The following is a 22,489-nucleotide window of genomic DNA, read 5'->3' on the forward strand; positions in this document are numbered from 1 at the left end:
ATTGAAACATTTATTATTTAACATAACAATATTTTTCTGCATAAAATGAATATAATAGTAATAGGCTGTGTTTTTCGAACACTGCAAACATTTATTATAATTTTTTTTATTACATGAATAAAAATAATGAAATGTTATAAATAATATTGTACAATTGAGATATGATAATTTTAGTGGTGAGTTTTAAGATTTTAAATGTTATGTAGCTAATTCGCTTTTAATCTTGTTAGAATTTGAGATCATATAGACATGAGTAAAAATTTATCACTCGCCAATTATTATACACGGGTCTATCTATAATATACATTTTAAAATATGTCATAGTTTTTTTTTATTAATATAGATAGAATTATTTACTTATTCATTATATCGTTTGTATCTATATAAAAGTATTTACTTTAAAAAATATTTAATGTTTACACATTGTTATCAAACTTTTATTTTTAATAAACATGTATAGTACACGTGTCTCTCATCTAGTAGTTGTTATATTTTAAATATATGACAAATATATATATTATTTAAAATAACCAAATATTTTTTATTAACCATATAATAATAATTTCTTACATTAACATTTTTTTTTTGAAAAAGAACTTCCCTAACGATGGTTTTCGGACCAACTTTCGCGCACAGACTAATCCCTTGTTGCGAGTATGAGGCTACGTTTCATATCCTGGAATCACTGTAGGCGAACATCTATGGTCACAGGGACTGAGTCGTGTGAGAATTTGAACATTGGTCAATAGTTTATCCACCAAGTCACTAAAACTCAAGTGGTTAAGTTGTAATTATATATTTTGATTTAAAATATATGATAAAATAAATAGTAAATTACTGAAATCGTCCCTATGGTTTGGTCAAAATTACACGTTTGGTCCCTACCTTTTTTTTCATTCGGATCGTCCCTGTGGTTTGATTTTGTTTCGTTTTTCGTCCCTTACATACATAAAGTTAGGGACCAAACGTGCAATTTTGACCAAACCATAGGGACAAAAAACGTAACAAAATCAAATCTCAGGGACGATCCGAGTGCAAAAAAAAAAGTTAGGGACCAAACATGCAACTTTGACCAAACGATAGGGACGATTTTAGTAATTTACTCTAAAATAAAATTGTATTAAACAAAATAATCTCAATAACCATTAGCAATAAGTTGTGTGTAAAAATTTAAGTTTAATTTCTGATTTATTCATATATTTTATTATTATGGTTAATTTATTTATATATAAATTTATTAAAGATAAAAAGAAAAAAAAAACATATAGCTACTTTTATTTATCACTTTCTACAAAATAGCCAAAAAAAAAACTAAGAAAATTTCATTTTTAGCCATGAAATCGCATGTGAATTTACCTCACTTACGATTTCACAAACACACCCGCGATTTTACTACCTACCTGTGATTTCAAGTTGTGTATAAAGAAAATTCATCTTAGTCATTTTAACAAGACACAAAGTCGCAAGCGACATATGAGTAATTTGTCTTCAGCCATCGGAGGAATTGTCTAAGCCTTTTGAACTAAAAAATATGGCAAAACAATATTTTAGGGTTTATATATATTAGGCTACTAAGCAACAAAATTGCAACTCAGTCACTAAAATCGTAGGCTAGCCGGTCGAGGGTTCTATAAAAAAGAACAACCATAATTCGATAACAAATCCAATTCTGAATCGATGTTTGCACGCTTTGCAGCCATTTCTGAGAAGATGCATGACGCAACTGATGCTACGATAAGATATTAACAGGTTGTCATTAAGAACATTGAGATTCAACTTGGACAATTAACAACACTTGTTAACAAGTGGTTACCACCCAAGAATCCCGATCCAAAACCACAACCGCATGTTACGAAGATATTTATTGAATGAGAGGGTAGTTCTAAGCCATTTATGATGTATGATACAGATTCCGAACAACCGGATCCACATATGGAAGAAGAGAATCCTAAAGCAGAAAAAGAAAAATCATATGCCTAGTGCCCACGACGTGGCGACCACGAGGGCATTTCGTGGCCGTTGAAGAATGAAAATCTATTTTTTTTTAACCATGCCATCTTCCTCTGCCATATCCATCTCGAGCCCTCAAGAATTATTTGGAGCCGAACTAGAAGAAATTCATGGAACAAGTTCTATCCCTCTCGATCAATGCTCCATTCCTCCAATCCATGGCTAAGCTTCCTAAATTTGTTAAGTATGCGGTGACTAACCGAAAAGAATTGGAGAAATCATCTACCATCGTGTTAAATGGGTTGTGTTCTGCTGCAATCATTGATGGGTTGCCAATTAAAATCACAGATTTGGCTCGGTTAACTTTGCCTTGTGAATTTGGCAATTCTACTTTATTAAATGTTTTAGTCGATTCGGGGGATATTATCAATTTAATGTCATATTCTTTTTACAAGAATCTCACTTTACAAAAGCTACGAAACACAAGGATAACACTTCGAATGGTGGATCACTCAATCACTCATACAAGCCAGATTGTTGAAGATTTGTTGGTGAAGGTTGGAAAATTTATTTTTCCAGTTGACTTTGTAGTTTAAGACATGAAAGAAGACTAAGACCTTCCCAAAATCTTGGGAAGACCATTCTTGAGTACCATAAGAGCCCTCTTTGACATCCATGATTCTAAGCTCACACTTCATGTAGAAGATGAAGAAAACACTTTTGAAATGAACCAATAAGTAATGACAAGCCAATAGATGATGTCAAGAGTAAATAAATTGAATGATTTAGATGAAGAAAATCTAAATGAGTTGGAGGAAATAGAACAATTGATGGAAGAAGAGATTAAAACATGGGAGAAGACTAAAGATGAAGAACTAAAGCTTATCAAGCCTAAAGCTTCAATTCCAATGACTTTTGAAGTATTCGTGTTCACTACACCAAAGACTCAAGTGGATGAAGCAATAGAAAAAAGAAGAGTTTGATTCGGGTAATGATGAGGAGATAAGCAAGAAGTATACTTAAAAGATGCCCACGGGGTGGCACCTATTCCCCACGGCATGGCGGCCAGGTTTTAGGAAACTATATATATCCGGACATTAGGTCGAATTCTAGAGATTGGCTTAAGGATTAAGCTAAGGATTATGACTGAAAACCCGTAGAAAACCCTCAAAAGGGAATATTGCATTTGGTACTCAAGCTTTGAAGATAATTAAAGGGATACCATCATTGAATCATTTGATTTGCTAGATTGTACCATGTCTTTTCTAATTAACTTTGATTTCATGTTTGTTTCTGTTTTAGTTATGGGCTAATCATCCCATACTTATGTTTGGTGAAGATGAATCGGATCCTTATCAGTTAATTTCATGATTTATGGATGTTTTATGTTGATTTGACTTGTGTTTAATAATAAAATTCCTGGTATGTTGAAGTTTTAGCTTATATTGATTATCAATCAAGTTCTGTGTAATAGATGATCATTCCAGTTTCATGAATTTGATACCTAATTGTTTAAGATCATTAAATAATTAGAGTTAATGATTAATCATATCCTATGGTTAAGTAAATAAAAGTTAATAACTTTAACTGTGTTAGAGAGCAGAGTTGATCCATAATTTGTGCTTAGTTGATTGAATTGATCATAAGAAAGTAACTATTGGATTTATCATTCATAGTTAAATTCATACTTATATCAATTTGGTGTTTAACTTGTGCTTGATCATAGCATGGTAATTCATAAATTGGGACATATAGGTATTTGATCATGATAACTAATAAATCATAGAATTGGTAATCAATACAATCCATCCACTAGAAATCAACCATAGGAGAGGAGAAAATGGGAACTAAACAGAAGTGCTATTTAATTCTTGAAATAAAAGTCATTTCTTTGCTTATTTAGTTTAATTAGTTTTTTGAATTGAATTAAGTTATTCTGATCTTGAAAAATTAGTAAAACCCCGAATTTAAAGTTTGTTTTCTTAGTATAATTAGAAGTGGTTATTTTAATTAATTAAAATATGTTCCCTGTGATCGACACCTGACTTTGTAATGCTTGTTCTAGGTTTCATTTATTTTTCTAAATTTTAGGGTTTTGGACTAGGACTCGACGAGTTGGGGAGCTCCAACTCGTCGAGTAGGGAATCATTATGGACACGGGATGGAGGGTCTACTCGACGAGTTGGAAGACCTAACTCGACTAGTAGACATTGTAAAGTGAAACCCTAATTTTCAGATGTTGTACCCTATTTAAGGAACTTATGGTTCATTTGTGGCCTCCCTCGTCATCTTTACAGCCAAAAGAAACCCTAATGCGAGCCTTGTGCCTTCTTGAGTGTGTGTGAGAGCCTTTGAGAGTGATTTTGGTGTGATTGTGAAGGGAGTTGAAACTTGAAGAAGTTAGAGCAAAGGGAAAAGTTGTAGATCTGACATCTACTATATTTTGGCAACCATCTTGAGTTGAAACAAGTTTTCTAATGATTAATGGTTTTGAAATGTTTTGAAAAAGTTTAAAATTGACATGATTTTTATGGATGTTACATATATCCCACAACTTAATTGTTTAAATTTGATATAATAAGGTTTATAACAAATCTTATAGAGTTTTTAGGTTTTAAAGTTTATAAATTTGGATTTTTGGGCTCTTTAGGGTTTTTGGAACATTGATAGATTTTTACCATCATATTGAAATGAAATTACAAGATTTTAATTTATTTTTAGGGTTTTATACCTTTTTTCAATTGTAACAAATGTTTGGAGTTCCTTCTAATTCGGGTATTGGCATTTCCTATAGTAGCTAGACAACTTACTAAAATCGTAAGAGTCAAGTATATTAGTCCCAGATTTTTAGTTGGATCCTAGTTTATACAAGATTGTGACCTAATTTCTATTACTAGGTCATGGCATGATGTGAATATATTGTTTATAATAAAGATGCATGAGTCCAAGAATGACCTGAAACTGACGGTTGTCACAATATCCCCTGACCAAAAAGAATTTCATCCCAAAATTCATTCTATGTCATCGTATGGAAAAATTTGTGGATACTTTTCCTTCATGAAGTCCTCACACTCCCAGGTGTACTCTGGCCCGCATTTTGAGTTCCATCGAACTTTCACAATCATAATCTTACTCCGCTTGAGTTGTTTCACCTCTCTGTCCAAGATTTCTATCTGCTTCTCAACGAAATTCAGCTTATCACTGATCTTGATCTCCTCCAAAGGCACTATCAAGGATTCGTCGGCTAAACATTTCTTAAGATTGGAGACATGGAATGTGTCGTGAATGGCGCTTAACTCTTGGGGGTAATTGGAGTTTATATGCCACCAGACCTATCCTTTCAATGATCTCAAAGGTTCCTACATATCTTGGGCTTAGTTTTCATTTCTTACCAAAACGTACAAGCCCTTTCCAAGGTGACACATTTAGAAGTACTTTGACACCGACTTGGAATTCTAAAGGTTTTTGACGATTATCCGCATAACTTTTCTGACGATCTCTTGCGGCTTTAAGCCTATCTCTGATGATAGCAATATTGTCAGTTATTTCCTGGATAAGGTTGAGTCTAGACAATTGTCTATCTCCGAATTTTGTCCAACATAATGGAGAACAAAACTTGCGTCCATACAATGCTTCATATGGAGCATACTGGATACTCGTGTGATAACTGTTGTTGTAGGAAAACTCGATTAGAGGCAAATGAGTATCCTAATTTCCTTTGAATTCAATGGCATACGCCCATAGCATGTTTTCCAATGTTTGTATTGTTTTCTCCATCTGCCCATCTGGTCTGATGGTGGTAAGTTGTGCTTAAATTTATCTGAGTTCTTAAAGCCTTTTGTAACATCCTCCAAAATCGTGATGTGAAATGACTATCTCTATCAGAAATTGTGACATCCCCAAAATCTCGGCCAGAAAAGACCGGTTTCATTTATGCTTTTTAAACGTTTTCAGAGTAAATCCTTTTGATTTTAAAAGAGATGCAGAATTTGTTCCCAAAAAAATATATATATATATATGATAAAATAGATTTTATCAAGACATTTCATAAAGAAATATGATTTCAATTCATAATCAAAAATTAGGATGTCAGGTTCCGATACAGGCCATAAAGCATAAACGACACATTACAAGTCATTCAACAAATATATACATATACAGACTTATAAACAAAACAACTTGATGATTCATTGATCTTATGTCCTTGCGCCACTTCCTGTAATACAAATAAACTGAGTGGGTCAGGCTTGGGGGCCTGGTGAGCATATAGGGTTTTCAACCCACAATAAATAATTATAGTTAATTCAACATTCAACAATAACTCAATTATTCATTCCCGTTATCCTCACTTTACATCCCAAAAATAACATTTATCTCAAGGGATCTAATATAGGATTTTCATCGGGACAGACATTACTGCTGAGGGGCTTCCTCAACAATAAGTGTCCTAAAGGCAACCATATGGGGGATAGAGTACACCGGTGAACACATCGTTCACAACACCTACAGGTTATGAGCCTGCTAGCGTTCCACAAGACTGTCTAGAATAGTTTGTGGTCGTCATCCATACTCTGCTGAATGACTAGAATAACACCAACAACGAGGCCTCTCATCAATTTATTTTATTGCGCATCAACTGTCTACCTATGTTCTACCCAACATATTAGTAGATAAAAATATACATTTTATACATAATTTTTTTAAAAAAATTGTATAGCATGCTCTTTTAATACTCCATCCAAATAGCAAGTAATACGTAAACACATAACAAGAAATTTCAAGGAAAGTCATATAAGTCTATGTGTTAGAAGGTAATAATAATACCCTCACACAACCCGTATTCTTAAATACATTCAACGATTACTTGTATAATATCGCGTATTGAAAGGGACTATACACTCACCTGATCAGAAGATGATCAGGCAGCACTACGACTTGCAAAAGTAGTATTCCTCCGTAGATCTGGAAGATCTTTACAAAAACCAGGCTCCTCACGGGCAGAGCTTCGGCTCGGGAATCTCACTTCTCAAGATCCTCGGGGCTTCGGGATATAATTGGCACACAAATCGAGGCAAAAACTATAGAAAAGAAAGAGTTTTAACAAAAGAAATCGGCAGCCCTCGCATTCTATTTATAGGGTGTTGAATCTGGGATTACACTAGGCGTAAATCTTGGTATGCTGGGCGTACTCAGTACGCTAGGCGTACTAAGCCTTACGCTGGGCATACGCAACGGATAAGCTTTGGTATGCGTGTTACGATCTTCAAAAATTCATAACTTTTGCATACGAGCTCCGTTTTTGACGTTCTTTATATCCACGCGTAGGTGAGATTATGCTCTACGACTTTCATTGAGACTTTGTTGGCTAATTTTGACTTTATTTTTTATTATTTATTTTTAGTAGTACAGGATAGCAAAACTCCGTTATAAGTTCATAACTTCTTCATCCGACATCCATTTTCGTCCCTCTTTCTGTCGTTGCACTACTATCGACGAGATCTTCGATTCTCGTTTAGAAAGTCTCGGCTAAAACTCGCTCGATCTCAATTTGAACTTTCGGGCTGCATACTGCTAAGTCGAAACTTTGAAAAATCATAACTTCCTCATACGAAGTCAGATTTGGGCGTTCTTTTTATGCACACTCTCGGTTCAACATTATCTACGTCTTTCGTGTTGATCACTAAGGCTAAATATCACTCCTTCGTAAATTCACTATTTACGTCACGCTATGCCACACCGTTTTTGTCGCGAAACTTTGATAGGTCATAACTTCTTCGTTACAACTTTGATTTCAGCATTCTTTATATTTTCGGAAACCTCGTCTCAACCACTACATCTTCGTGCATCAATATCGAGTTTATATGACATTTCATTTTTACGCTTATTTTTATTCTTGATTAAATCAAATCACATAATTAACCATATAAGTATAAAACACATAATTTGCAAATAATACGTTCTTATTATTTCAAATGGGTTACAAGGGTTAACCTAGACTATTACATTGCTAAAAATGGCAAGCCCATAAACACGAGCGTTACAATTCTCCCCACCTTAGGATGATTCAATCCCCGGAATCACACATCAACAAACAAATGCGGATAGCGACCCATCATGTCACTCTTCGTCTCCCAAGTGAGATTTGGCCCATTCGCATGTTTCCACCGGACAAGCACTAACTCAACCATCTTACGTCGCAATTTCTTAGTCTTTCGGTCAATAATTGCTTCTGGTTCTTCGATCAACCTCTTGTTTTCATCAATTCTTAACTCCGAAAGTGGAATCATATCGGGAACCTCTCCCGTGAACTTTCTCAAATAACATACGTGAAATGTGTTATGAATCCCATTCAGTTCTTCTGGTAGTTCGAGCTTGTAAGCTTGGTTCCTTATTCTCTGAAGAACTTTAAACGGTCCAATAAACCTTGGACTTAATTTTCCCCTTTTACCAAATCTTATAAGTCCCTTCCACGGTGAGACTTTAAGTAAGACCGAATCCCCAACTTCAAAAGTTACCGGTCGTCTTTTCTTGTCAGCATAGCTCTTTTGACGATCCTGAGCAGCTAACATTCTTTCCTTGATTATTTTAATCTTTTTGGCAATCTGATAGACTATCTCCGGTCCCATAACTGCTTCTCCCCAACCTCAAGCCAACAAGACGGTGTACGACACTTCTGTCCGTAAAAAAGCTTGATAAGGTGCCATCTTTATGCTCGAGTTGAAACTATTATTGTAGGAAAATTCTACCAATGGTATTTGTTCATCCTAGTTACCTTGGAATTCTAGGGTACATGCTCTTAGCATATCTTCAAGCGTTTGTATCGTTCGTTCGCTCTGACCATCAGTATATGGATGGTAAGTTGTGCTCAAACACAACTTGGTACCCATCTCCTCTTGTATACTTTTCCAAAACCTTGAGGTGAAACGGCTATCACGATCCAACACAATTGTTAGCGGAACACCGTGAAGCCTCATAATTTCTTTTACGTAAGAACTCGCAAGCTTCTCCATAGACCATTTCTCGTTGGCTGCTATGAAATGCGCACTCTTAGTGAATCGATCAACGACCACCCAAATCATGTGGTGACCATTCTTTGTCCTGGGCAGTTTAGTGACAAAATCCATCGTGATGTCCTCCCAATTGCCTATAGGCATACGCAAAGGTTCTAAACTCCCGTATGGTTTCTGATGTTGTGACTTGACTCTCACACAAGCCACACACTCCGCAACATACTTCGCAATGTCGAGCTTCATCGTCGGCCACCAATAATAGGGTTTCAGGTCCCTATACATCTTTGTGCTACCGGGATGAATGGAGTACATGGTTTTGTGAGCTTCTTCCATCAGAAGATCTCTTATTCCTCCTGATTTAGGTACCCAAATACAATCTTGGAATACCTTCAGTCCATGACCGTTTGTACCAAACACCAACGTTTTGCATAAACGTTCCTCTTTTCGGTCATTCTTCTCAGAAGCTTCCTCTTGAGCTTTCTTTATACTCTCCACAATTGTCGAGACAACTTATATTCTCAACGCTCTTGGCCTTTTTCTTTCAAGATTGACCTTCAGACTGAGAGCATCAACAACAACATTTGCTTTACCGAGGTGGTAAAGTATCTCACAGTCGTAGTCCTTAAGTAACTCTAGCCAGCGTCGTTGTCTCATATTCAATTCCTTATAACTAAAGAGATATTGAAGACTCTTATGATCAGTGAACAATTTTCACTTTGTTCCATAGAGGTAATGCATCCATATTTTTAGAGCGAAAACTATCGCTGCCAACTCCAGATCGTAACTTGGGTAGTTCTTTTCATGCTCTTTTAGCTGTCGAGATGCATACGCAATCACCTTATCCCTTTGGGTCAAAACACAACCCAATCCAACCCCAGACGCATCGCTATAAACAACGAAGTCTTCTAATCCATCGGGTAGAGATAGAATCGGTGCCTCACATAGCTTCTTCTTTAGCAACTCGAAAGCTTCTCTGTGCTTATTATTCCAAGCATAAACGGCTCCTTTGTGGGTCAAAGCTGCTAATGGACTAGCGATCGAAGAAAAGCCTTGGATAAACCTTCGGCAATATCCGGCTAATCCCAAAAAGCTTCGGATCTCCGTAGGATTCTTCTGTTGCTCCCACCTTGTCACAACTTCAATCTTTGTCGGATCAACCATTATACCTTCTTGGTTGACCACGTGACCCAGGAATTGGACTTCTCTAATCCAAAAATCACATTTGGAGAACATAGCATATAGCTTCTCCTTCTTCAAGACTTCTAACACTTCTTGCAAGTGTCTGACATGCTCTTCTTGGCTTTTCGAATAAATCTGAATGTCATCTATGAACACTATCATAGATTTATCAAGGAACAGGTTACAAACTATGTTCATTAAATCCATGAATGATGCTGGAACATTGGTTACTCCAAACGACATAACCAATAACTCATAGTGTCCATATCGCATTCTGAATGTAATCTTCTCGATATCTTGCTCTTTCACCTTTAGTTGATGATATCCTGACCTCAGGTCGATCTTTGAAAAATAACTTGAACCTTGTAGTTGATCGAACAGGTCATCAATCCTCGACAACAGATATCTATTCTTTATTGTTGCCTTGTTGAGCTCTCTGTAACCGATGCACATTCTCATACTTCCATCTTTCTTCTTCACGAATAACACTGAAGCTCCCCAGGGTGATGAACTAGGTCTTATGAAACCTTTGTCCAATAACTACTGAAGTTGCATCATCAGCTCCTTCATCTCCGTCGGTGCTAGTTGGTAAGGTGCTTTCGCTATTGGCGTCATTCCGGGTAACAAGTCTATTCTGAACTCCACTTGTTGATCAGGCGGTAATCCAGGAGGATCTTCGGGAAATACTTCCGGATAATCAAACACGACAGGAATGCTCTGCATCTCCTTTTTCTCCTTCTTTGCATCAGTCACAAATGCCAAATATAACGTACATCCTTTGGTCAAACACCTTTTGGCTTTCATTAGAGAAATGTGATGGGTTTTGAGCATTCTAACACTTCCTAAGTGTACATGCAACCCTAATAACCTTGGATCTATGTTTGTCTAATTTGTCATGCAAAGTTGAATTCCAAGGTTATATTCCTATCTAGCATACATGGGGAACAATTTTAACATAAAGTATAGATAGAATAACTTACCTTGTTGTTGTTTGTGTTCCTTGAAACCTTGTGAGCCTAGCACCCCAAGTGTGATGCCTCAAATGCTTCACACAACACCAAATGCTCTTGGAAGAACTTATGAGAGAATACTCACTTCTCAAAATCAGCCAAGCCCTCTTGTTTTTTAGTGTAGCCGATTTTGGGTGGAGAATATGTTACTTATATAGTGTTGACACATCTAGGGTTAAACCCTAATGTGTCATGACTCTTCATTTCCATGACCCATGGGTTTGTAACTCCCATGGAGCATCCATGGAGCATCCTATGGGTGGAACCCAACTTGATAGTCCATGGAGCCTTTTAGCCCACTATACAAGATATGGATGATTTACATAATCAACCCATATATTTAATTAGTTATCTTTTGATCACTTAATTAATTCTAAATTAATTCTTGATCAAACTAATCAAATAATATTATTAATATATTAGAACTTATAATATATTAATAATCTCCAAGTGTTATTTCTCTCATTTAGTCTATCCAATTGCATGGTGCCATGCAACCCAAATGGACCATGCCGGGTCGGGTCAAGTACATACCAGAAATAGTTATGGACTTAGACACCTTATCCAACAGTCTCCCACTTGGATAAGTCTAATAACTATTACTGCAAGTATGACTTCAGGAACCGATCGGCAATCGTAGCTCTTTTCAAGGTTTCTCGAAACTGAGAAGATGATGGTACGCCATTTAAGATAAGTGATCATATAATCCTCTGTTCTAGATATCAGTCGGACAAATACATGGAACAATGTCTTACTTATTGTCCAACAATTTGTTTCCCGATTTCCGATTTGTTTGACAAAGAACTTAATTGAACACATCAACTTAGTTCTGACCGGGCCCGGTACATAGGTCAAAACAAAGTCATCGAGGGGCCCAGATATCAGCTTCTAATCCAAGAAGGAACAGATAAACTTCGACTCATATGTTTGTTCTACTACTCATTGAATTACACATAAGAGCGCGATTTTATAACATCGAGTTACCAATGCGTTTTTCGTACAATCAATGCATAACCAACTTGTAAGTAACAAATCATATCTCTAGGTTTAAAGACTTATATGATATTACCGTCTCACGATCACTCGAGATAGAATTCCATGAAGTGATTCCAGTGAGCGTGGGTTGAGTCCAATGCTCAGAACTTATGAGCACTCATGATTGTTGTAGCCTTGTCCCAAACCTCTACAACCAAATATGACAGTCTTGATTCATACCTACTTCCGACATATGACCGACTGTGGAGGTTTGAATAATATGTTATACCAAACAAAATTATTCTGGAAGTCAAAACATGCAAAAGAAATATAGTAAACGATCGACAAGAGATAGTAACACTTTACTCATAAATAAAACACTTTTATTCATCATCAAATGTCAATTACACTTTACAAATTTCGAGATTATCTAACTACTAAATCTAATATCATCCTTCAGCCCTATGCTCCGAGCATGCTGGAGATGCTTAACCCGAGTCAGTCCCTTCGTGAGGGGATCTGCCGGATTCTCATCTGATGATACCCTCTTTGCCACGAGGAGTCCTTCTTCGATCCGATGTCTGATGAAATGGTATTTTCTGTCGATGTGTCTGGATCTCCCGTGATCCCTTGGTTCCTTGGCTAAGGCAACAACACTTTCACTATCACAGAAAATTTCCATTGGCTCTTTAATAGCTGGTACAACTCCAAGGTCTCCAATGAAGTTCCTCAGCCATAAAGCCTCCTTTGCCGCTTCACTAGCTGCAATATACTCTGATTCACAAGTAGAATCTGCCACTGTCTCTTTCTTGGAACTCTTCCAAGAAATTGCTCCTCCATTTAGGGTAAAGACCCAGCCCGACTGAGAGCGGAAGTTATCCCTATCAGTCTGGAAGCTAGCATCACTATACCCTACAACTCTCAAGTCATCACTTCCACCGAGGGTAAGGACCCAGTCCTTAGTCCTTCGTAGGTACTTGAGAATATTCTTTACCGCAGTCCAGTGTGCCTTGCCAGGGTTCCCCTGAAACCTGCTAACCATGCTCAAGGCAAAGGCTATATCAGGTCGAGTACACGTCATAGCATACATGATCGAACCTACAGCCGAAGCATAAGGTACTCGACTCATTTCTGCTATCTCAGCCTCAGTGCTAGGGCTTTGTGTCTTACTCAGCTTGGCGCTACTCCGGATGGGCAACTCTCCTTTCTTGGAGTCTTGCATTCTGAATCTCTTCAGAACCTTCTCCAAGTAGGTACTTTGACTAAGTCCAATTAGTCTTTTACTCCGATCTCTCAAGATCCTTATCCCCAAAATATAGGCAGCTTCACCAAGGTCTTTCATAGCGAAACACTTTCCAAGCCAGGACTTGACTTCCTGCAAGGTTGGAATGTCGTTTCCTATGAGTAGTATGTCATCCACATACAATACCAAAAAGCTAACTATACTCCCACTAGCCTTGACATATACACAAGATTCATCTTCACTCCTAGAAAAGCCAAATTCCTTGACCTTTTCATCAAAGCAAAGATTCCATCTGCGAGGTGCTTGCTTTAATCCATAAATGGATTTCTCAAGCTTACACACTCTATTAGGGTACTCGTTACTGATAAAACCCTCTGGCTGACTCATGTAAACATCTTCAGCCAACTTCCCATTAAGGAAAGCGGTTTTGACATCCATTTGCCAAATTTCATAGTCATGAAATGCGGCTATGGCTAACAGAACCCGAATAGACTTAATCTTGGCTACCGGAGAAAAGGTCTCATCATAATCCACTCCAGGAATTTGAGAGAAGCCCTTTGCAACCAGTCTAGCCTTATAAGTGTGTACTTTACCATCCATGTCGGTCTTCTTCTTGAAGACCCATTTGCACCCTACAGTCTTTCGACCTGGTACATTCTCAACCAAGTTCCAAACTTGATTATCATACATGGATTGTATCTCGCTATCCATAGCCTCTTTCCATTTAGCAGACTCGGGGCCCGCCATGGCTTCCTCGTAGCTGTTAGGGTCATCTTGACTTACTAGTGTCTCATCACTAATAAGTGTCTCACCTTCTGCAGTAATATCGAATCCATAGTAATGCTCAGGTGCACTCCTAACTCTCGTGGAACGCCTCAGAGGTACAGATTCGTCAATTGGCTTAACAGGAGTTTCCTCCTCAAGTTGAGGGCTAGAGTTTGAAGTTCCTTCACCACTTGACTCTTGAATTTCTTCAAGATCAATTTGCCTCCCACTGTCTCCTTGGCTTATAAACTCTCTTTCTCGAAAGACTCCTCTTCTTGCTACAAAGACCACATTGTCACTAGGTCTGTAGAAGAGGTAACCAAAGGATTGTTGTGGGTAGCCGATGAAAATACACCTCTCGCTTCGGGGTTCGAGCTTATCATGAGTCTCGCGTCTCACGAAAGCCTCGCATCCCCAAATCTTGATGTGGTCTAGTTTAGGTACTTTACCAGTCCACATCTCGTGAGGAGTTTTGGCAACTTTCTTTGTAGGGACTAGATTAAGGATATGGGCGGCAGTCTCTAAGGCATACCCCCAGAATGAGATTGGTAGCGAAGCTCGACTCATCATGGAACGAACCATGTCCAACAAGGTTCGATTACGCCTCTCAGCCACACCATTCAACTGCGGTGTCCTGGGAGGTGTCAATTGTGAGACAATCCCACACTCCTTTAGATAGTCGAGGAACTCTGAACTAAGATACTCACCACCTCGATCGGATCGAAGCATCTTAATGTTCCTGCCCAATTGATTCTCGACTTCCTGTTTAAATTCCTTAAACTTCTCGAAAGTCTCTGACTTATGCTTGATTAAGTAGACATATCCATATCTACTGTAATCATCAGTAAAAGTCAAATAATAACGATTAGCATCCCTTGTGGCATGTTTGAATGGTCCACACACATCCGTGTGTATAAGGTCCAACAAACCTTCACCCCTTTCACACGAGCCTGTGAAGGGTGACTTTGTCATTTTTCCAAGTAAGCATGATTCGCAACTATCATTTGACTTTAGGTCAAACGACTCCAAGACTCCATCCTTTTGGAGTTGGCCTATGCGTTTCTTGCTTATATGTCCAAGACGACAGTGCCATAATGACGCTTTATCCAAGTTATTATTATTAGGAGAATCAATACACAAAACATTATTTCCTGAGTTATCTACAATAGATACAGCTTCATACACACCATCACAAGGTAATGCTTTAAAATAAAGTACATTATTAAAGAAAGCATTAATCGAACCAACTTCATTATCAAACGAAAAGGTGAAACCTTGTTTGTACAATGCATGAAAGGAAATAATATTTCTTGCCATTTCTGGTGAATAACAACATTTATTCAAATCTAAATTTAACCCACTACTTAGCGATAAAGTATAAACTCCAATCTTGGTGAGAGGTGTAACTTTCCTATTCCCCATGATTAAGTTTATTCTTCCTTGCTCCACATTCTCACTTCTTCCTAGTCCCTGCAAGTCACAACAAATATGAATACCGCAACCGGTATCAAGGACCCAAGATTTCGAATGGGGTGAGTTATTAGAAATGATAGTGTAAATACCTGCATGGTTGGGTTTGACTTTCCCATCCTTTACATCTTGCTGGTACTTTGGGCAGTTCCGCTTCCAATGAGCTTTTTCATGGCAATAGAAGCATTCAGCCTCTTTTGGGTCAGAAGAAGGAGTAATGAAACCTTTCTTGGTTCCACTTGAAGAAGAGCCATCAAGGGTCCGAGCCTTGGTACCCTTTGAAGATCTCTTTCTCTTCCTCCCTCGACTTTGCCCGATTGCCAAGACCGGAGTTGAGTCTGGAGTAGGAGTGATAGCAACCGACTTCCCCTTAAGACCTGTTTCTGCGGTCTTGAGAAGTCCCTGAAGTTTGCTGAGGGTGACCTCTTCCTTGTTCATGTGATATGTCATGCGGAATTGATCATAACACGATGGTAAGGAGTGCAAAATGATATCTATTGCAAGCTCCTCAGGGAAGTTCACATTGAGCTTCAGCAAACGATCCACATACCTTTGCATTTTCTGCATGTGGCTCGTGACGGACTCTCCGTCCTTCATCATGGTTGTTATCATGGAGCAGATGACTTCGTACCTCTCTTGTCGTGCACTTTGATGGTATATTTCCATCAAATCTTGGTGCATTTCATAAGGGTAGAAATCCTCATAAGACTTTTGGAGTTCAGCTGTCATGGTGGCCAACATGATGCAAGCCACCTTGGTTGCATCTCTTTCATGAGTATGAAAGTCAGCGATCTCCTGGGGAGTTGCAGTGGACTCGTCAATTTCCTTAAGCTCCTTGTCAAGGACATATTCTTTGTCCTCGTAGCGGGTAATCATCCTGATGTTTCTGATCCACTTATTGAAGTTGGATCCATCAAAGGTGACTTTCCCACACAAACTCATAAGAGTAAAGGAGCCATTAGGATTCGAGCCAGAAGCATTATTTGAAGACATCTGAAAGAGAAGAACAAGTTTAGTTTAGATTTAAGAGAGTCCTTAATAAAACACCCAAATGTAATATTAAGGCTAGGATCCAATCACAATATAATATAACTTAGAAGAGGTATGCCGTAATCTAAGCTATACCATATTTGAAAGGTAGGTGAATGACGATTCACCAATTTCCACCACGAAAACCGAAATATTAGATATTTAGTTTTTATTGGTTTTAGAAATTCCTAGATTCTTTGAGATCCAATGAACTTTTCAAAGGCATGTTTCAATCTCGGGAGTGCCCTCCAGGTTTTGTGACTGGGATGCCGAGGATCACAAAACGAGGTGTGAAGTAACCATGCAAATCACTTGGTACCCTTAAAGTTTATCACTCAATCGATGTGCCGGTAAACCACACACGCTCCACCGATACTATAATAAACCTTAAGCCACCCTTTACCTACCTTGTTAAGTCCAAGTTAGTGTGCCGGTTAACCACACACGCTCCACCAACGACTTAGACAAAGTGTAAAGTGTAATTTCATGGATTAGCACCTTATTCACATTTTTCCTAAAGTAACTAAGATTGGGAATTTAATAAACATTTAGTTACTTTATTATATTCATCATACTTTGAATGAGAATTTATAAGTCCTTGTCTTACCCGTTCGGCTAACGACCCTCCACCAGTCAAGCAAGCGGTGGGTGAGAATATTCACCCATTAAGTCACCATTTTATAGGCAACAACCTTATACCCACCTTATAGACCGGCTTCGTGAATGAGGCGTACTAGCGGTAAGACGACTTTATTCTTATACATATATATATATATATATATATATATATATATATATATATATATATATATATATATATATATATAATTATTAAATTATCATAATATAAGTATATGGGTTGAATTTTAACTTTTTAAAATTCTAGGGGTTGGAACTTAAAGTTTTAACTTAACTTTACTTGTTCCAAAACTTGAGGGCAAGTTTTGTAACTTTCAAAACTTTTCATTTCTTGTAACTTATGAGTTTAATAGAGTAATAAAATGAAGACTCTTCATTTTTTCTAACTCTTGTGTTTTCTTAATGGTTTTAACTCAAGTGTGACTCTTGGTTTTCCATAACTTAAGGATAAGTTATGGACTCCATTAAAACACATTATGATCAAGAATTAAACTACCAAATAGGTTACAAATAATTCCTATGATCATCTAAAACATCATAAGAACAAGAACATGAATATGAACACAATCAAAAATTACATAAAACTTTGTAATTTTGATAACTAGTTGTTGTAAATGAATTAGCAAAGACATTACACCACCAAAAACAAGTTTTCAATTACCAAAACAGTTTAGGGTAATGTTTTTAATTCATTTCCAGCAACTGAATCGAAATTCTGCACTCATTCGACCCTACTCGCTGAGTGCATAAACTGACTCGCCGAGTTGGTTGAAGATACCCATAGACTCGACGAGTCCCCCCTATAGACTCGACGAGTCCATTCGCAGACAGCAAAATTTCCGATTCTGTTTTCAACTTTTAAGCACAAATAAGAACAAACAAGCCTAGGCTCTGATACCACTGATGGGTTTTGAGCATTCTAACACTTCCTAAGTGTACATGCAACCCTAATAACCTTGGATCTATGTTTGTCTAATTTGTCATGCAAAGTTGAATTCCAAGGTTATATTCCTATCTAGCATACATGGGGAACAATGTTAACATAAAGTATAGATAGAATAACTTACCTTGTTGTTGTTTGTGTTCCTTGAAACCTTGTGAGCCTAGCACCCCAAGTGTGATGCCTCAAATGCTTCACACAACACCAAATGCTCTTGGAAAAACTTATGAGAGAATACTCACTTCTCAAAATCAGCCAAGCCCTCTTGTTTTTTAGTGTAGCCGATTTTGGGTGGAGAATATGTTACTTATATAGTGTTGACACATCTAGGGTTAAACCCTAATGTGTCATGACTCTTCATTTCCATGACCCATGGGTTTGTAACTCCCATGGAGCATCCATGGAGCATCCTATGGGTGGAACCCAACTTGATAGTCCATGGAGCCTTTTAGCCCACTATACAAGATATGGATGATTTACATAATCAACCCATATATTTAATTAGTTATCTTTTGATCACTTAATTAATTCTAAATTAATTCTTGATCAAACTAATCAAATAATATTATTAATATATTAGAACTTATAATATATTAATAATCTCCAAGTGTTATTTCTCTCATTTAGTCTATCCAATTGCATGGTGCCATGCAACCCAAATGGACCATGCCGGGTCGGGTCAAGTACATACCAGAAATAGTTATGGACTTAGACACCTTATCCAACAAAATGATCCTAGAACTTACTCTGTGTTTGTCCCCATACACCATAAATGACTCTTTCCCTGGCTGGTTTACTTTGAATATCTTCTTTCTGCACAATATCTCGGCTTCATTGGCGCTAAGCCAATCCATTCCCAACACGATGTCGAAACCATTAAGTTCTATAGGCAATAATTCCTCGTGAAACTTATTCCCATTCAAGTCAATAAAGATGTTTTTCATACGATGGCTAACAGGTACAAACTTGCCACTAGCAACTTCGACTAACAAAGCATTATCTAGTCTATCGACAGGCAAAGCTAGTTTTCTACCAAATTCATGCGAAATAAAGGAGTAGTTGGCTCTAGAATAAAATAAAATTTGGGCAGGCAATTTGTTTACGAGAAAGGTACCTAAAGCAACATCAGCTTCATCTTTAGCAGTTTCCAGTGTCATCTGGAATGCTCTCGCCTTTGGCTTTGGCGGGATGTTGGGTTTTTCCGTCTCCTTCTTCTTCGGACAATCTCTTGAGATGTGCCATTCCTCACCACAACCATAACAAACTTTCTTGGTGAGGGTGCATTCGTTGGCATAATGCCCTGGCTTTCCACATTTGAAGCATGTGACCATTTCCCCGTCACATTTCCCATGATGCTTCTTCTTACACTTGTCGCACCATTTCGCCTCTACCTTTCATCCACTTCCTCTCGAACCAGATTTCGAGAATTTACTTTTCTTGATGGACCCTGAAGATCCATCGATTTTCCTTTTTTCACCAACCTCCGACCTCTCCAGACCTTTCTCCCTGATCTGGGTCTCAATAGTCATAACAGCCTAGATGGCAGCTTTCAATGTGGTTGCTTGCTTAACCATTGGACCATAGTCCGCTGGTAGTCCGAGGGCAAACTTGTTAACCTTAGAGAGTTCTGTTGGTACTAAATATGGGATAAGCTTCATCTTTTTTGTGAAACTAGCAGCGTATTTAGTAACACTCAATTTCCCCTTCTTCAAATTCTAAAACTCAGTACTGATTTCCAGAAGGTCCTGATCGGAGCAGTATTACAGTTTCAGTTGTTCCACAGAGTCTTCCTAAGACATTTTGCTTGCTTCTCCCTTGAGCATAGAGTTGGCTAACAGCTTCCACCAACTCAACACGACAAATTTTAGCAGAGGGATCGCAAGAGCGGTCTTCCGCCTGTTGCTACATTTGCAACTTTCAAACATTGTCTCCATCTCGGAGATCCAATCCATAACTTGCACCAGCGTCGGGCTTCCGGATAGACATGGTGGTTTGGATACCATGAAATCCTTGTACTTACACCCACGCCCATCATTTCCTCCATACTGGTTGTTGTGTCTAACCATCGGTGGGTCGTCTTGACCAATGATCCCACTAAAGTTTCCTCCTTCAGACTGCCCTCCATTCTCCTCGGGCTCTTCCACTTGAATTGATGGTTCTTCATGATTTTTCCTAAGCAGACGTCTTGTTTCTTCCATATGACGATCCAACATCGTTTGAATCATCATTTGTACATCAGCCATTGTTATTGGCTCAAGTGTTGCTGCTACTATAGGTACTCGCTCATTCGTTGGTGGTTGATTCCTGTTTTCATCTGCGTTTCCAACTCCGCTTCTTGCTCTCACCATTTTTGATCTATACACCGAATAAGGTGAAATTAGATCCTCTTTCATGATAAGATTTTAATTCATCCTTATTACTCAAACGATTACATGCTAGTTCTAATATCGCATACATACGCTTAGAATCCTAAACACATAAACCTTCATATCCGGTTGGCTACAAACCATAGATCCGAACAAATAATATTATATATGGCAACATATAACATTTAGCACATAAAAACATTTTAGGCAACTTTCTAAAATAAACTAGTGCTCGTGTCTGAAATATAACAGAGACAAATCTAACAATCTCCACTTAGCATTCTAAGTTTAAGTCTATAAATCCTACAAATGCCTAGTTCGCTAAAACTAATACTCTGATACCTACTGTGACATCCCCAAAATCTCGGCCAGAAAAGATCGGTTTCATTTATGCTTTTTAAACGTTTTCAGAGTAATCCTTTTGATTTTAAAAGAGATGCGAAATTTGTTCCCAAAAAAAAAAATATGATAAAATAGATTTTATCAAGACATTTCATAAAGAAATATGATTTCATTTCATAATCAAAAATCGGGATGTCATGTTCCAATACAGACCATAAAGCATAAACGATACATTACAAGTCATTCAACAAATATATACATATACAGACTTATAAACAAAACAACTTGATGATTCATCCATCTTATGCCCTTGCACCACTTCCTGTAATACAAATAAACTGAGTGGGTCAAGCTTGGGGGCATGGTGAGCATATAGGGTTTTCAACCCACAATAATTAATTATATTTAATTCAACATTCAACAATAACCAGATTACCCATTCCCGTTATCCTCACTTTATGTCCCTAAAATAACATCTATCTCAAGGGATCTAATCTAGGATTTTCATCAGGACGGACATTACTGCTGAGGGGCTTCCTCAACAATAAGTATCCTAAAGGCAACCATGTGGGGGATAGAGTACACCGGTGAACACATCGTTCACAACACCTACATGTTATGAGTCTGCTAGCGTTCCACAGAACTGTCTAGAATAGTCTGTGGTCGTTATCCATACTCTGCTGAATGACTAGAATAACACCAACAACGAGGCCTCTAATCAATTTATTTCATTGCGCACCAACTGTCAACCCATGTTCTACCCAACATATTAGTAGATAAAAATATACATTTTTTATACATAATTAAAAAAAATGTATAGCATGCTCTTTCAATACTCCATCCAAATAGCAAGTAATACATAAACACATAACAAGAAATTTCAAGGAGAGTCATATAAGTCTATGTGTTAGAAGGTAATAATAGTACCCTCACACAACCCGTATTCTTAAATACATTCAACGATTACTTGTATAATATCTCGTATTGAAAGGGACTATACACTCACCTGATCAGAAGATGATCGGGCAGCACTACGGCTTGCAGAAGTAGTATTCCTCCGTAGAACTGGAAGATCTTTACAAAAACCGGGCTCCTCGCGGGCAGAGCTTCTGCTCGGGAATCTCACTTCTCGGGATCCTCGGGGCTTCGGAACTTGCTTCGGGGCTCAGGAATGATACCGGGGCTTCGGGATATAATTAGCACGCAAATCGAGGAAAAAACTAGAGAGAAGAAAGAGTTTGAACAAAAGAAATCGACAGCCCTCGCATTCTATTTATAGGGTGTTGAATCTAGGATTATGTTGGGTGTAAATCTTGGTACGATGGGCGTAGTAAGCCTTACGATGGGCGTACGCAACGAATAAACTTTGGTATGCGTGCCATGATCTTCAAAATATCATAACTTTCACATACAAGCTCCGTTTTTGACGTTCTTTATATCCACGCGTAGGTGAGATTATGCTCTACATCTTTCATTTAGACTCCGTTGGCTAATTTTGACTTTATTTTTTATTATTTATTTTTAGTAGGTCGGGACAGCAAAACTCTGTTATAAATTCATAACTTCTTCAT

The 22,489-nt window shown here is 37.7% G+C and overlaps 1 protein-coding gene across 1 annotated transcript; it reads left to right on the plus strand.

The window, feature by feature from the left end:
- The first annotated feature begins 2,168 nt into the window (after positions 1-2,168).
- On the plus strand, positions 2,169-2,546 carry LOC145046464 (uncharacterized). Its single transcript, XM_078994750.1, has one exon. It carries the CDS (start codon positions 2,169-2,171, stop codon positions 2,544-2,546), a length of 378 nt encoding a protein of 125 aa, XP_078850876.1.
- The last annotated feature ends 19,943 nt before the right edge of the window (positions 2,547-22,489 follow it).

This window comes from Lactuca saligna, chromosome 5, assembly GCF_052625555.1.
Source record: "Lactuca saligna cultivar CGN05327 chromosome 5, ASM5262555v1, whole genome shotgun sequence".
NCBI classification, from domain to species: domain Eukaryota; kingdom Viridiplantae; phylum Streptophyta; class Magnoliopsida; order Asterales; family Asteraceae; genus Lactuca; species Lactuca saligna.